Source organism: Trifolium pratense, linkage group LG1 (genome assembly GCF_020283565.1).
Source record: "Trifolium pratense cultivar HEN17-A07 linkage group LG1, ARS_RC_1.1, whole genome shotgun sequence".
NCBI lineage: Eukaryota > Viridiplantae > Streptophyta > Magnoliopsida > Fabales > Fabaceae > Trifolium > Trifolium pratense.
The window spans coordinates 38,254,049-38,271,130 of record NC_060059.1 but is presented as its reverse complement, the minus strand read 5'-3'; the positions used below and the strand labels follow the sequence as shown (position 1 = coordinate 38,271,130).

At 31.9% G+C, this 17,082-nt stretch overlaps 2 protein-coding genes across 2 annotated transcripts; both read left to right on the top strand.

The window, feature by feature from the left end:
• Positions 1-780: 780 nt before the first annotated feature.
• On the top strand, positions 781-6,870 carry LOC123915149 (DEAD-box ATP-dependent RNA helicase 15). Its single transcript, XM_045966300.1, has 12 exons — positions 781-954; positions 1,052-1,167; positions 1,857-1,957; positions 2,477-2,649; positions 2,743-2,974; positions 3,066-3,184; positions 3,798-3,854; positions 3,947-4,131; positions 4,803-4,947; positions 5,066-5,149; positions 5,761-5,824; positions 6,295-6,870. Exons 2-12 carry the CDS (start codon positions 1,055-1,057, stop codon positions 6,303-6,305), a joined length of 1,284 nt encoding a protein of 427 aa, XP_045822256.1. The 5' UTR covers positions 781-954; positions 1,052-1,054; the 3' UTR covers positions 6,306-6,870.
• Positions 6,871-9,408: 2,538 nt separating this feature from the next.
• On the top strand, positions 9,409-11,858 carry LOC123893843 (probable polygalacturonase At3g15720). Its single transcript, XM_045943657.1, has 9 exons — positions 9,409-9,543; positions 9,668-9,805; positions 9,903-10,043; positions 10,149-10,187; positions 10,331-10,538; positions 10,652-10,736; positions 10,881-10,989; positions 11,438-11,542; positions 11,634-11,858. The coding sequence occupies exons 1-9, from the start codon at positions 9,409-9,411 to the stop codon at positions 11,856-11,858; spliced, it is 1,185 nt and encodes a 394-aa protein (XP_045799613.1).
• The last annotated feature ends 5,224 nt before the right edge of the window (positions 11,859-17,082 follow it).

The window sequence follows — 17,082 nt, the reverse complement described above, 5'->3', positions numbered from 1 at the left end:
TAATAACATGTAAAATGTATCAAATAATTTTAAATCTCTATAAATTTTACATCAATTATTTATATGATATAAATTTTCAATTTTAATCGTAAATTTTATATTCGCTAAAACATAACAGATACAATTTAATTTCTCTAATATTATATATATTGAAAATTTCTATATATTCTTGATCACGACGACTATTATTCTTGATTTATTATTATTGTTTGTAGTGGCAACATAGCAATCGCTTTTTGACTAAAAAATAACGATATTCATCCATTTAATAGTCGTTAAAAATTAATAAGGATGAATCTGCAAACAGTCTCACATTATCCGAGTTAATAACATAAATCAGCCTAATGTATAAGGCAAAGCCTACAATTGGGATGACAAATTTTAAATGTCAGGAATAATCCAATCCTCTTCCGATTGTAGTTGTGGGGAATCAAACCGTACAAAATTCTATTTTTTTTTATATTGGTACAAAATTATATTTTAAACATGTACAAATTTCCATTTTTTTATATAAATTAAAAAATGTCACTTGTTTTTATAGGAACAAAGAAACAAAATTTAATAATTTTATAGATCAAAAATATATTTAACATTTTTTTATAAGAAAAAAACAAATGCATAATGCATTCTTCTAAAATTGTTGAAAAAATAAAATCGTACAACTAAAAATTGAAAATAAATTAGTATAAATCTTCGTCAAAAAAAATAATTATAAATCTTTTAGTCAAAAAAATTATTACGTAATCTTTTGTGTTTTGATAGGTTTTGTAACTTTGTAAAGCAAAAGAGTACACACACAGTCACACACGTGTGCGTTGCCTATATAAAACGTCACAGTTTCATTCTCTTCTCTCCGATACTTTTCCCCCAAATTTGATTTTTGCAGACTCATCGGAACCCTAACCCTAACAAACCTTCACTTCGTCACCTTTCTCCAATTCCATCTTCTCGCAGGTATTCACTCATCTACTCTCTCTCTACTTGTTTATGTTTGATTAATCCCTAGCTTGATTTTTAAAATTCGGTTCAATTAACACTGTTTGATTTGCAGATAATGGGTGAAACAAAGGAAGAAGCATACGAGGAAGAACTTCTTGATTACGAAGAGGAAGATGATAAAGCTCCTGATTCCGTTGGAACTAAAGTTAATGGTGAATCTGGGAAGAAGTGAGTTTTCTATTGCTTCTATTCTACTACTAAACTATTATTTGATTATTGATTTGATTTCTCTTGATATAATGCCAGTATTGAATGCCGAGCTAGGGTTTATTAATTTGAAATATTGAGATTTTGTGTTGAATTTTGTATTGTTTATATTATGTAAGATAAATTATAATTTGTAAACACATAGGGTCTGTTTGGATTGGCTATTTGAGTTTATTTACTTACTTCCGAGACTGTTTGAGAGAATCTATGTAAACAGCTTATGACATGTTCATAATCTTTTTTCAGCTTATTTTCATAAGCTCTCCAAGATAGCTTATGAAAAAAGCTTATATGAAAACAATTTAATTTTATCTTTTGTTATAGAAATAGCTTATACATAAGCCCTTCTGCTATAAGCTGCAAATTGAGTTGCTTATCCAAACAGGGCCATGATATTTTTTTATTTGATTTTTTTGGGGGTGAAGTTGTAGTCTTGCCTGTTATTTTTTTGAACCACATGAGAAAAATAAATTCAGCTTATTTTGTTTTACTGATGATAAAGTTGGGCATGTGAAGTTGCTCCTTTTTGTTGTTTGTTGAATACTTGAATGTGTCAACGTTTTCATTTTGGTGGAATTGAATTTGATGTTGTGTATTTTTGTTATGTTCTGATTTATTTATGTATTTAATGTTTATTTTGGCTTTTTCAGGGGCTATGTTGGGATCCACAGTTCAGGATTCAGAGACTTTCTTCTAAAGCCAGAGCTTCTTCGGGCTATTGTGGACTCAGGATTTGAGCATCCTTCTGAAGGCAAATTATCTACACCCTTATATGTAGTTATTGTTTTAAATGATATTTTTGGTTTAGAGTAGAATTGTTGACACCTGCATTTTTTCTTCATTTCCATTTTGTCTATTTATCTTTGTCTCTGTCTTGTGTGATTTTTTCTTAATTTATGTCCTGTCTTTTTTTCTTCCCATTCGCTCTATCAGGATCTATTGTTGAAACAAGTTTTTAGTTCGAAGATTTTAAAACAGATTTTTTGATCCATCCTTGTTGCAAGATTTCTTAACTTGTCTATCTGACATCTGACAAGTTATCATTCTTCCAGTGGTGTTTGTTTCCTGATGCTATTTATTAAAATCCAATTTCACTGAACTTGGCTATTTTTTTATTTTTTTATTTTGCAGGTAATACATCTATTATTCTCTTGTTTTGGAGAACTATTGTCATTTGGTAACTCTATCAAATCAAATTAAGGGCCAGAAAGGTTTATTTTATACTGATCACTGGTTTCTCCGCCCCCCATTTTCTTTGCTTCATCACCAGTGCAACACGAGTGCATACCTCAAGCAATTCTTGGAATGGATGTATTATGCCAAGCAAAGTCTGGAATGGGAAAAACTGCTGTTTTTGTTCTATCAACTTTGCAGCAGATTGATCCTGTTCCAGGCCAAGTTTCTGCTCTTGTTCTGTGTCATACAAGGGAATTAGCATACCAGGTATTTATTCAGGGTTCAATAAATGAAAGCTAATGGAATTTCATATTTGTGTAGCTTCTAACTTAAGATATTTGTTCAATCTCTTTCCCGTAGATATGCCATGAGTTTGAAAGGTTCAGCACCTACTTGCCTGATCTCAAGGTTGCTGTCTTTTATGGTGGTGTCAACATTAAAGTTCACAAGGATCTGCTGAAAAATGAATGCCCTCATATTGTCGTTGGTACACCTGGAAGAATACTAGCATTGGCCAGGGATAAGGACCTTTCTTTGAAGAATGTTAGGCATTTCATTTTGGATGAATGCGACAAGATGCTGGAATCACTGGGTATGTTTAATTGATGACCAGTAGTTCTTCTGACTTGATTCATTGTTTTATGATTTCATGGTTTTCATGGTCTTCATTATGATTTCTCCAGACATGAGGAAAGATGTGCAAGATATTTTCAAGATGACTCCCCACGATAAGCAAGTTATGATGTTTTCTGCAACACTCAGCAAGGAAATTCGCCCAGTCTGCAAGAAGTTTATGCAAGATGTAATGTCCTCTGGCCAGTATTACTTATTTGAAGTCTCTTTTTCACGATACCCACGTTTCCCGAGATTTAGATATTTAGAGTGCCATGGTTTCATCAACATTTACTTTTGATATTAGGGGTTCAGTTTGGGTAGTGCCTTTTTAATTCAAACAGTTTTTGTTGGAACAGCTTGTGGGATGGAGTGTGGTTGATTGTTGGCTGGGTTTGGAAGTTCCAAATGGACATGTTTTAGATAAGCTCCTGATTGTGGCTGTGGTTCTTCTCCTTCCATATTTTTCATTCTTTTATTTGATGTTGAAAGTTAGTTTTGTGTCAATTAACCTTTTGTCTGATATGGGTTTCCACTTTTCACAACTTAGAATACTGTCTAGTTTTCACTTTTGAGGGGAGAGTTGTTAATGTATTCTGGGTATGTTGGTGGCGGTGTTGTTAGTGTTAATTAAGTGTTGGCGTTTCTTGCTTGGGCTGACTATAAAGAGCATCAGCAAGGAGACAACATAAATGGATCAGAAATGTGATTCAGGGATCTGCATCCGTCATTGATTTTGTTCTGGATTCCAATATCTTGAGGAAGGCTCCTAATATGATTTACTGTGACATTGTTCCTTTCAGCCAATGGAAATTTATGTTGATGACGAAGCAAAGTTGACCCTTCATGGTCTTGTTCAGGTGGGTCTTTTGCTATTCAAATGTTTTATTCATTCATGTTTTCTGTAATAATTTGTGAGTTTTGTTGCTTACCTTGGTTATTGAAATGACAGCACTACATCAAATTGAAGGAGGAGGAGAAGAACCGAAAGTTGAATGATCTTCTTGATGCACTGGACTTCAATCAAGTTGTGATCTTTGTGAAAAGTGTCAGCAGAGCAGCTGAGCTGGACAAACTACTTGTGGAATGCAATTTTCCATCCATATGCATTCATTCTGGAATGTCCCAGGAAGAAAGGTTTGTATTATGTTGCATCTTGTCTTCCTCGACATTTAATTGATGATTTAATAACCCATAATTTTCTTTTTTGGTTCTAATTGAATTATATTAGAGAAATCATGTGGCTATCATGAGCATTATGTTAACATTATCTGCTATGGTTATATTTCCTGCCGCATATTGTGTTGGATAAATGTAAAAAATAAAGGATCAGTTTATTGAATTTTTTAAAGACCAGTGATTCAATGTTTCTATCAATTATCCAGGTTCACATGTAATTTGCATACTATAAAGAATGTAGGAAACAACTGATTCTTACGTTAGATTGTACTATAGTACTTGTGATTGATATGTTACTTGGATATTTTTGTATGGAATCTTTCATACACGAATACACAATGATTGTAACATGATCTCACTAATTTATGTGATAAATGTAAATTTAAAGCCATTACTGATTCCTGGATATGCTACAGTACTGGTCACCTGCTTGTCTTGATTTGAATTTTGAACTGCAATTTGTTTTGGCTACTCTGTTACTGTTTATACTGCAGCCTTTTGTTTCACCAGCATAGGTCAATCAACCGATTCGGTGTTCTGTTTGCTTTTTTGTGTACCAATCCTAAATTTGTAACAAAAAAGAAGTGGAAAATTAAGTTGTGCTTTATCTTGAACAACGTCTTGTGCAGGTTGAAGCGGTATAAAGGTTTTAAGGAGGGCCATACAAGAATTCTTGTAGCAACAGATTTAGTTGGCAGGGGAATTGACATTGAACGTGTGAATATAGTGATAAACTATGACATGCCTGACTCTGCAGACACATACTTGCACAGGGTATGATTTAGATGATCTTAACTTTTTCTAGTTTGATTGTAAAAATTAGTTTTAATATCTCTATATTATAGTCCAGAGTCATTAATTGTTACCTCATTCTGGATGAAATTTTAAACAGGTTGGCCGAGCTGGAAGGTTTGGCACCAAAGGCCTTGCAATTACATTTGTTTCATGTTCAAGCGATGTTGATGTTCTCAATAATGTAAGACAATTGTGTATCTTTTTTTGTCTTATTTGTTCAGTATCATTAGAAAGCAGTCATGGTAGTGCCATGGTTCAGTGTAAATCACTCATCATGCCATAAGAGTTGATTCATGGCATCGCGGGTTATTGATGTTGGTGCAATGGCAGTTGGCTGTCCTTCATCAAGATTATTAGAGTTTCCTTATGCAGTTTGTTTTATTGTTGAACCAAAACCTGTTTTATTATCTCCAGCATTACCTACTCAACGAGTCATTGTGTTACCCATTATCCACATTGTTCTTTACTTTTCCACCTTAATCCAGAAAATCCATAATAATATCCACCCTCTGCATGTCCCTGTTTTCCCATGGTATACTTGATTTGTAATGATGACAACTGTTTATTACCCCAAGTTTTGTCTAGAACATGAAATAAGTTGTAGTTGTATTTTTTATATTATGCAGACGTATATATTTTTATTTCAACATGTCTATCATGCGTCCATTTACTGCAACGCCATCTGCCATAATTCATGGCTGAGCATTTTGCCTTGCTGTCATCATTCAGAATATTGGTTCCAGTCTTCCAGATCAACTGGCATTTACATCTTTCATTTGTTGTGTATTCCAGGTTCAGTCCCGGTTTGAGGTGGATATAAAACAGCTTCCTGAGCAGATTGATACATCTACCTACAGTATGTTCTTCCTTATCTATTCATTCTGTTTCTCTTTTTAGGCACATTCATTCTATTTCTTGTAGTGGTTATTTAATATTGTTTGCATCCTTCACCATGAAAATGCATTTTGAAAAATTCAAATCCTTAACCAATCAGTTGCATGTATTCTATTCTAGTATTGTTAAGGGGCTGGGTCTCAATTACTTAACAATGTTTCCCATTCTACAGTTTTCCTTCTAAATTGGATTATAATTTTTTCTCTCATGTCTATCAGTAATAATTTTTTTACAAGTGGCAATTGTTCTTTATTTGTTTCTAAAAGCCTTTGATCATCTTCATCTATTTATGTCAATGTAGAATTTTCCATGCACATTCACCCTTTCTAGGAACGTCTGTATCCTTTACTTCCTCCTCGGGACTGTGTTTTGTAACCTTTTGTGGTTCTCTGCCTTCAATTTTTTGACCGTTTTTTGTTTTTAAATTTGCAGTGCCATCATAATAAGCTTTTGTGGTAATCCTTTGAATCAATTGGATGCTATGGATTAGCTTTTGCAGATCAGTTGTACCTTATAGGCCAGCTAAACAAGGTTCTTAGAACTGGTGATTCGCCTTGTCATGGTCCAGTCCATGTACTTCTATTGACCCGTGAAACCATTTTATCGTTGGAGATAAACTTGGTATTTGGATTTTGCAATATGACTGCATACATATATCTGGATTAATATACTGTATTCTATATTATGTAGGGTTTTTGCTCCTAAAAGACTTGATGTTGTTTTCATAAATTTATATCTTAATGTTCAATTGATTAGATTGGGAAGTTAATATAGTGGATGAGTTTATTTAACTAGTCTTCTGCTTGAATGCATCAAGGAATTACATATTAGGCTCTGCTAATTATAAGATTATTTTAGTAATGCTTCTTCATTTCGGGTCTTGTTAAGTGTGATATTAACTCTTTGGTTATGTAGTACATCCCAATTTTGATCTCTGAATTTGCTGAGGTATATGAATCTCCATAAATATACAATAGGTTATCCGTCCCTTGTTGAATGAGCTGCGCACATAATGTGTCGATAATGATCTTCTTGTAATAGATGTTCCTTTTGTGTTCTTTTTTGTCTCGGTTATTTTTTTAAGAATATCAGCTCTTTATAATTGTTTTTCTCCAATAAACTACTAGTGTTTATGGCATGTTAACTTTTCAAACTACTCTTCTGACAAAACTCACATTAAGATTTCATCAAATGAAAATTTCAAATTACAAATTTTAGATTAAATTTTAAGTAAAATTTAAACACTTGGATTTAAATTGAACACTTCAAATATATCATGAAATTTAAATTATTTTTTTACCGTAAAAAAAAAACATGATTTTTTAAAATGTATTATAAAAAAAAAATACTAAAACGGGTTGGGTTTGCGGTGCATGAATTTAAAGTTACAAATTGAACATGAGCTTTGAGTTTAAATGGATTAGTTTGAATTAGACATAAACTTGAACGAGTTACGATAAAATATGGGTTCGGTTGACCACTGAGTTGAATGGGTCATGCATAATCACGAGGTTAACTATTAAGTTAAGTTATGAGAACACTAATATCCTTGCGTACGAGGTTAACTACTCCCTCCGGTTCTTTTTATAACGAATAATTTGGAAAAAACACGGACCAAGAAACCTTATCCTTCTTATTAAAATTTCTAAAATTTTACAATCTATTCCAAAATTAGCCTCGGTGTATTAATTTATTATTGTCTATTGTAATATAGGGAATATGTCACTCTAATTAATACATAACTTTGAAATGGATTAATTTGATGCAATTTAATAAGGGTAGAAATGAAATTGTAAGAATAAATTTGATGATTGCTTCTTATAAAAAGGACCAATTTTTTTTCTTTTTTCAAATTGTTCCTTATAAAAAGGACCGGAGGAAGTATTAAGTTAAGTTATGAGAGCATCGAGAACAAATTCTCCCAAGTGGAAAAAAACTTGAGGAAATAATGTGCCACGAGAGGATCCATATTCACTTGTGTGAGTTGAATCAAACAAAAGATTTTGTGGTCTCTTATAATAATGTGATGATTGAATGTTTAAATTACGCTGAAAGATATGTTTAATTTAAGGTGATGAATGTCTCAAATAAGAAGATTATATCCACAATTACGTTGAAAGATATGTTTAATTTAGGGTGATGAATGTCTCAAATAAGAAGATTATATCCACTAAAAAAAATTAAAGGTACTATCAATTAATTGAATGTTTATATCCACTAAGATTATAATATTGAATAATTAATACCAAAAAATATTATATCCACTACAGTTTATTCAACAGTTCACATTCAATTTTTTTCAAGAAAAAAAAATAGTTCACATTCAATACTATATAAAGTGATGCTAAATAACCACGGTTCGATCCCCCGCAATTGCATTTGAGAGGGGACTGAAACCACTTGATGCCAGAACTCGTTCCGAACTCTGGACTACAAGGGCCCCCTTCCCCTAGGAACCAGAGGGTGAAAACCAAAAAAAAAAGTGATGCTAATTGCTAAATATTAAGAGTCCGTTTTGTGCACATGATAAGATTGTGACATAATTGGATATAAAACAGGATAATAATAAGATAGAATATAAACAGAATAACAATTATCTTATCATGTGTTTGGTATACACAAAATAACAAACATGATAATTATAATATCACGTCTCTTTTCTCGCGCACCAAACTGACCCTAAAAGTACATTAGTAAAAAAATAAATTAGAGGTTCATTTATGAGTTTTATCTAGTCAAAAAGTAAAATAATTCTGTTTGACTTAATCCAAAAAAAATATAATAATTATTTTTGACAAAAAATTAAAATTTCATGATCCAAAAAAAATATAATAATTCTTTTTGACTAAAAATTAAAATATTATAATTCTTTTTTGACTAAAAGTTAAAATGAATAGTTATTACTAAATAACATTAAAAAAAAACATTAGTTTCTATCTATAATTAATTTCATGATCAAAGAGCTGTCAATTTTTTTTATTACGAATCTTCCCATTAATTTGACCAGTAAAATATTTAATTATAATTATCTTTCTTATATCAATGATTTTTACATCTTGTATCAAAACTTATTATATAATTACTTATTTTTACCTATTATATCTGATCGATAATTATTCATTCTTTATTTATTTTATAGAGAATCCATATTAATTACTTTTTTTCTTATTAAATTCATTTTTACTAATGTGCAGAGCCAATGTCTGTGTATATATACAGGCATAAGTAAGTCCAGACAATATTATAGTTCTTATACACTCACTCTTTGTTAGAAAATACATACTCATACCATGGTTAGTGAACATATACATTTTCTTTTACTAATAGTGAACATATATATTTGTTTACAAATACTTCCTCCGGTCCTTCTTATAAGAGATAATATATTTTTTAGATTTATTGTAAAATTGATGTATTTGGTCTATATTATAGCTCATATACATTAATTATTGAATGAATCTAAAAACTTAACTGTCTCTTATAAAAAGAATCGAAAGGAGTAATTTCTTTATAATTTTTTTTTTCAATTCAATTAATATATTCATCATGCAGGACTTGCTTCGAATTGGTCTTTTGATATTTTCTATTGTATTTTGCAATTCATGGGTTGGATTTGGTCAAAATACATTTAACGTACTTCAATATGGTGCCAAAGGAGATGGCACTTCTGATGATACACAAGTATGCAAATAATATTTTATGTTATGATTACTTCTTTTTTTTTACAAAATGTTATGATTACTCTTAATAAATATCATTACTCTTAATACAATATATACTTAGCTATATATATTATTTTCTAAAGGCGTTTATGCAAGCATGGAAAGCTTTATGTGGAGCAAATCAAGGGAATCCAACGCTTGTAGTGCCAGATGGACATTCATATTTTATACGTGAAATAATTTTTAAAGGACCTTGCAAATCTCAAAATCTTCATATTCAGGTAAAACAATCTATTTCCTATCAAATAATTACTTAACTATTGACACACAAAAAATTATCAGATCAAAATTTGATTAGTTAAATTTAATTTTGTGCAGATTAATGGAAAAATAGTAGCACCTCATAGAGATACATGGGGTACATGTTCAAAAAGGTGGCTTTATTTTTTTAATGTACATGGTATGACTGTTGATGGATCAGGAGTGATCGATGGTCAGGGTGATGCTTGGTGGAGCAATGTAATAACATGCACATTTTTTACAAATTTAGTAGATTATATTGATACACAAATAATCTATTGTTTTGCAATCATCTAACAATACATTATTATTTTCAATTTACAGCTTAATGGAACCAAAGGATGTACGGGAACACCTCCTACGGTTAGAAAGTCTTTCTGTTTTAAAGTTGTGATAAAAGAATTTTTATTTATTTTTTTTTACTTTCTCAAAAGGGTTGCGGAGATATAGTTTAATAATTTAACTATTTAATCTTTAATCTTTGTTAATTTATCTTAAATGTGCAGGCTTTACTATTTGAAAGGTGTGACGGGCTTCAATTAAGCGGACTCACGCATATAAATGGACCAGGAATGCACATCTATGTAGTTCATAGTCAAGATGTAACAATCTCAAATATTAACGTAAAATCACCGAAAGATAGTCACAATACAGATGGAATTGATCTCTCAAACTCAGTTAGGGTTAATGTTCATAACTCCATGATAGAAAGCGGTAAAAATATATGTATTTAATCTTTATTACTTAATTATCATTTTCCTAAATTAAGTGTCTTGGCTGATTAATAAATTCAGTTAAAATATCTCACCGTCTTTTCCATGATATAGGTGATGATTGCATTGCTATTAAAGGTGGATCACAATTCATCAATATCACTCAAGTTACATGTGGACCTGGGACTCATGGTATTAGGTATGTCAAAATACATCGATAGATAGACAGTATTTGTCACTTTTCATCTATGTATATATCGACAACAAGCTTGTTAAAAATTTAGAATGCTTGTTACCAATTATAAGGTTGTTACTAATTGGCATGCCTTATATTTTGATGCAGTGTGGGGAGTCTAGGGGGTGGTGGAGCTACGGAATTTGCTGAACATATAACTGTCAAGAATTGCACATTCAATGGAGCTGATAGTGCAGTCAGAATCAAGACATGGCCAGTAATGCTACAAACCTAATTCAAAATAAAAATAATTACTCCTTCCGATCTTTTCTTTATAAGAGATAATTGAGTCAACAAAAATAAATATATATGGCTCCTCCTCTAGCTGAAGGAGGGCTATGTAAGGTTTTCCGGCCGAAGCTGGCTGCTCAATTGAACTTGTGGAAGCCGACCCATCAATAGGAACAACGGGGCGGGAAGGCCGATGCAACTCTTGGTTTACGATTGCTTCTGAGTCTGCATCAGACCCAAGAGACACCTAAAGAGACATTTACTGAATAGTGCCTGCACTATACAATAGCCAAGGCAGCCAGACCCCCGAACCCGAGTCGAAAAAAGTTGACTCAACTGTCTCTTATAAAAAGCATTGGAGATAGTAAACAACAAGACTATATTATATTTGTATCTTATATTTAATCAAATAACATTTCTATGTTTTTTTGAAGGGTGGAAAAGGATATGTCAAAGATATCATTTATGATCAAATCATAGTCAATCAAATAAACAACCCTATAGCAATTGATCAACATTACATGAGAACTCCAGAAAAGGTAATTAATATTCTTTCTCCCTTACATCATGTTGATATTTATTCATGTATAGACAGATAATTCATTTTTTGTTTTTATTTTTTGGTTGCAGAGTCAAGCACTAAAAATTAGTGATGTAACAATTAGTAATATCTATGGAACATGCAGTGGTGATCATGCTATTGCACTAGATTGTGCCAAGATAGGGTGTGACAATATTACCTTGCAAGATATCAAAATTACCTCAGTTGATCCAAAGAAACCAAGTTCTGCAATATGCAATAATGTTCAATTGAAATCAAATAATGTTTCACCTGCTTTGATTTGTCTACATTAGTAAAAAGGCTTTTATATCATTATTCTCAGAGAATTGTTCAATATAATACATGTATTATTCAATAGTTAATTTATATCCCTATTAATCATATGCCAAGTTACTATTTAAAATTTAAACACTTGAATTTACATGATAGTATGAAACACTTCAAATATATATAGTATCAAAATTTAAGATTTTAACACAAAAATTTTAAACAGTATTATCAAAAATAAAAATTGTATCAATTTTTTAAAACTGACCGGGTTCACGGGTTTATGAGTTTGAAATCATAAATTCGTTATCCGAACCAAACACTTTCAGCTTGAACGAGTTGATTTAAATTTGACCCAAACTTAAATGGGTTAGGGTAAATGGCGGCGGCGGTTGTTGGTGGAGGGCGTGACTCACTTTGGAAAGAGGTGTTGAAGGCAAAATATGGGAACGTGGATAGAGGTTTTTTGCCGATCACAAATAGCAAAAATGTTTTCCACATTTAAGTTATGTCCAATTGCGAGAGAAGTTTGAAATATATAGAGTCCATAGGTGGTTTGGTTTGGCTTTACTAACGTATTGCCAGAAATATTACTTTCTTTATTTGAGAATTTCCTTGTGCCCCTACGCAAATGAAAGTTTGGTTGCAAGAGAGTTTTGATGGTATGACATGCGGTGATTTGGACATTATAGTGTACTAAGAATGAAAGGATTTTTTTTCAATGTGGTGGTGGAGATTGAAGACATTGTAAAAACGGTAAAATATATGTATAATGGAAGTGAGTGTTGGTCAAGAAGCAAAATTCTCCTTGTCTGCTAATTACTTATTTTTGAGCTTATGCAATATAAATTAGGTTTTATGTTATTTTATAAGTTCACATTATTGAAAATTTTATTTTTATAAGCTATTTTATCATAAACAACATTGACAAACTTATAATAATACATAAAAATTGCATAAACTAAAAAAAAAGTTAATCCAAACCGGCCCTATACGAATGAAGGTACGTCCTCTTTATTGTATATGAAGATAGTCGTGGAGGTGGCTCATTTCAGTGTTTCTGAAATGATGTACTTAAAGTCTTAATCCTTTTTTTTTTATTTAGATTTTTTTTGACAAGTTTTTTTTTTGTTTATAATGAGCTGGGGATCGAACCCAGGACTTATAGCATACTATCCAAACTCCTCATCACTAAACCAAATATTGTGGGTACATGCAAACTGTAACACCCGAACCCATTATTTAAGTAATTCTACCTTTATTAAAACTTTTTCAAAATACGCAACGGAAAATTATAATTTAATTTATAGAATATTAGTTCTAGGTATTACACTCCTCTTTACAAAATAATACTAACATGATTATTTAATAAAAACTCGTTTTATACAATATAAATTTCCTTATAAAAGATACATTTTTCCAATCTAAATACATGAGTCATGAATGACTCTATATACTATATACAACCCCCTTTTCCGTGTCACAATCAGAGCGGAACTTCACCAAACACTCGAACAACGAAACACACATAACCTGTAAAATCTGGACCCCCAACGGTCCAACACATACCACATAAAAGAGAATTAGACAACATACTCAAAATATACAAGTGTAAGTAAAATGATACTTAAACACTTCTTCAATAACATAAGCATACTTCACAATTATACATATATATATATATATATATATATATATATATATATATATATATATATATATATATATATATATATATACATATATTCACATCTATAATCCAATTAGAAGTTCTTAAACACATAATTGATTACCAAACTATCAATTATCAATTACCACAATTAGCTAAACATATGTCACATATCATTTATCATCAAATGCACACATAGCCTAATGCGACTCTAATGCTTCAACTTCATGAATGTCACCCTAGACATTTCTAATGCATGTGGTACCATCTTCTTTATTAGAGTATTTCACATCTAATATCCTTCTTTATCAGATAAATATAATCCGATATACTTCTTTATTGGAATATCCAATATCCTATTTAATTCATGAATGCATGTATATGTTTTTCATGAATTCACTCACAGTTATATAGCATAAAGCTCTTCATTTACTATGTGGAACACTATCCAACATACTTCATCATTAAGATTTAACAAAACCTTAATATTCTTCATTTATACTTCATACATGATTAACAATCAATTAACGATTAGCAATGAGCATTATAAGCATCAACATGTATCAACAATCATGTAAGAATACCATTATCATGAAGAATAAGACACTGATTTGAAACTACATGCAAAGGAAGATAGCAGATGAAAATTTGTGAAATCTGAAGTATTTTTCGCCTGGGGCGGAAAAATTGCTGAAGAAACTGGTTTGCTCTCTGTTCTGCCGTTTCAGGCGAAATTCTGGCGCCTGGGGCGAAACTACTTGCGTTTTCTACACCAAATCGCCCAAAAATCCCATTTTTCATGTTATAAATCCCAAAAGAGTTTGTATTCAAGCATAACAAACATTGATAAACACAAAAGGACAGTCCATTTCTCAGATCTACATCATAAACATCGAAAAAGTAAAGATTGAACACTTTTTCATCAAAACTCTCAAGAACACAAAGTTCTTGAGTTTAATCTTTCATAAACTCGTTTTTTAATCATTAAATCCGTTCATTAATCATGTTAAAAGCATGTTAAACATATTAAGAACCTTAGGAACGATTTCCATCAAGAAAATCCGATCTAAGCTAAAACGAAAATGGGGTGGAGGAAGTTCGGGTGAGGAGAAATCAACATTCTCCCCTTCCTCGAGTCACCCACGAATATGAAATCTACTCTCTTACCTTGGATCGACGAACTCACGAAGATTGCTCCTCGAATCCCTCCTCTAAGCTCTTGCCCTAGCTCTCCTCTTGCTCTGCCTTCTCTCTACTTCTCCCAAAAACAAGAAAGAATGAATTCTTTCTCTCTCTAAGGGCCTCATATAGCGCCCCCCACCTTAAGTCCAAGGCCCATTGGGCCTCAAGCCCAATAGTTTGGCCCAACTCGCGTTAACTCTCACTAACTCGCGCGTTAACTAAAACTCTCGATAAATAACTTAAAGTTACTATCTTAATTAAAAACCACATCACCAAATAATTAAACACTTAAATAGTGAATAGTAAATTTGGGTCGTTACAACTCTCCCCTACTTAAAAGATTTTCGCCCTCGAAAATTACGTTACTAAAACAACTCCGGATAACTCCTGTATCCGACTCTCCAACGAAACGCTCAAAACACTACACACTACTAAGTTTGACAAAATTAGTTTATCTCATCCAACACAATTTTTGTCTATTTATCAACAAGAGATCAAGGACGGTCAGTTCCTCAATTTGTCGATAGATAGTCGACAATCATGATATCGGCATAAACCATTCTTAGCAAACTGCTAAAACATCCACTTCGCACGAATCATCTATAAACTCACATTCTACGGTACGTATAATGCTACCCACAACAAGTACAACTAATCGAACACACTCCGAAAGATACTCCCGTGGAATACTCCACAACTCCACAAATCCTATAAGTCTTTGATTCCCTCATGAATCACTTAACCGTGTTACATCACTTATTCATGTCGGATCTTATTCCAAACATATCACTCGATAATTCAATTCCAACAATCACTTAATGACCATCATTCTCAAATCTTCCTCGACACATCCTAGAAATTATCGTTCTAACCGTCAAATTCCTTTTCTCACATATCTCCAATCATTGAGTCGAATCCAATACGACTATTCTGTTCCCAAGTAATCTCTCAACCAATATTTGCATTCCTTAATGCAAACATTTTCCAATACCACTTCTCCTTAATCCCTTAGCAATTCGCTACTTCAAAATTAGGCTACCGCCTAAAATTGGTTCTCCAAACAATCATAACTTTTATCTCATTGATTCCGAACGACATCTTCAATTCGTCCACAATCCATCTATCCATGTTCCCCATCATCTTGCTTTGCAACAAGCGTACTATTCTCTGTTTATTCACCCATCGGTTTCTTATTCACCTCCGACCTCTACCAATCATCATCTCTCTATGGATAGCTATCTATAAACTTCTCCTTAGTACATTCGATACCAAAATCAAACTCTTGAATTTAATCCACAAGCTCCAAATATTCGCCATACGATCTAATTCTATCCATTAAATTCTAATATAAGGTACAAGGCCTTTCCAATATCAACTATTTGTCTTAGTATTCTTACTAGTGACTCCTTGCCTACTCCCAACATGACATTTCTAGAAAATTTCCAAAAATTCTCGTCCAAAATACATCTTAAGTTTATTCCTCGAATCACTAACGTTCCGTCGTCCACGATAAGACCATACTACACCAATTACTACGATGTATCTAACAACACTAGTCTCCACTGACTTTCCTAATCCACAAATCCAAATTCCTTAGCAAATACTTACTCACTCTTATCTTGTGTGCACTACAAAATGTTCTCCGACACTTACCTTAGGCATCGCTTTCAACTCCTTACTATATGTGCTCGAACACAACATCTACTCACATGTGCGGTAATCCTTTTCGCAAACTCTCACTTAACACAAGTCACTTCCAACATGACCTCCTATTACTCATTCTCTGCACGTTCTTCCACGGCTAACTTTCTTATTTCTAATCATTCTAAGACGTTACTACTCACTTAGCTTCATCTCAACCTCCAAGACTCTACGTTCTCATTCAATATGTGACACCAATTGAATATAAACAGAATAACAATTATCCTATTATGTGTTTGGTACGAACAAGATAACAAACATGATAATTATAATATCATGTCTCTTTTCTCGCGCACCAAACTGGCCCTAAAAGTACATTAGTAAAAAAAAATTAGAGGTTCATTTATATGTTTTATCTAGTCAAAAAGTAAAATAATTCTGTTTGACTTAATCCAAAAAAATATAATAATTATTTTTGACAAAAAATTAAAATTCATGATCCAAAAAAAAATATAATAATTCTTTTTGACTAAAAGTTAAAATATAATAATTCTTTTTTGACTAAAAATTAAAATGAATAATTATTACTAAATAACATTAAAAAAAAATTAGTTTCTATCTATAATTAATTTCATGATCAAAGAGCCGTCAACTTTTTTTGTTATGAATCTTCCCATTAATTTGACCAGTAAAATACTTAATTATAATTATCTTTACTTTATATCAATGATTTTTACATCTTGTATCAAAACTTATTA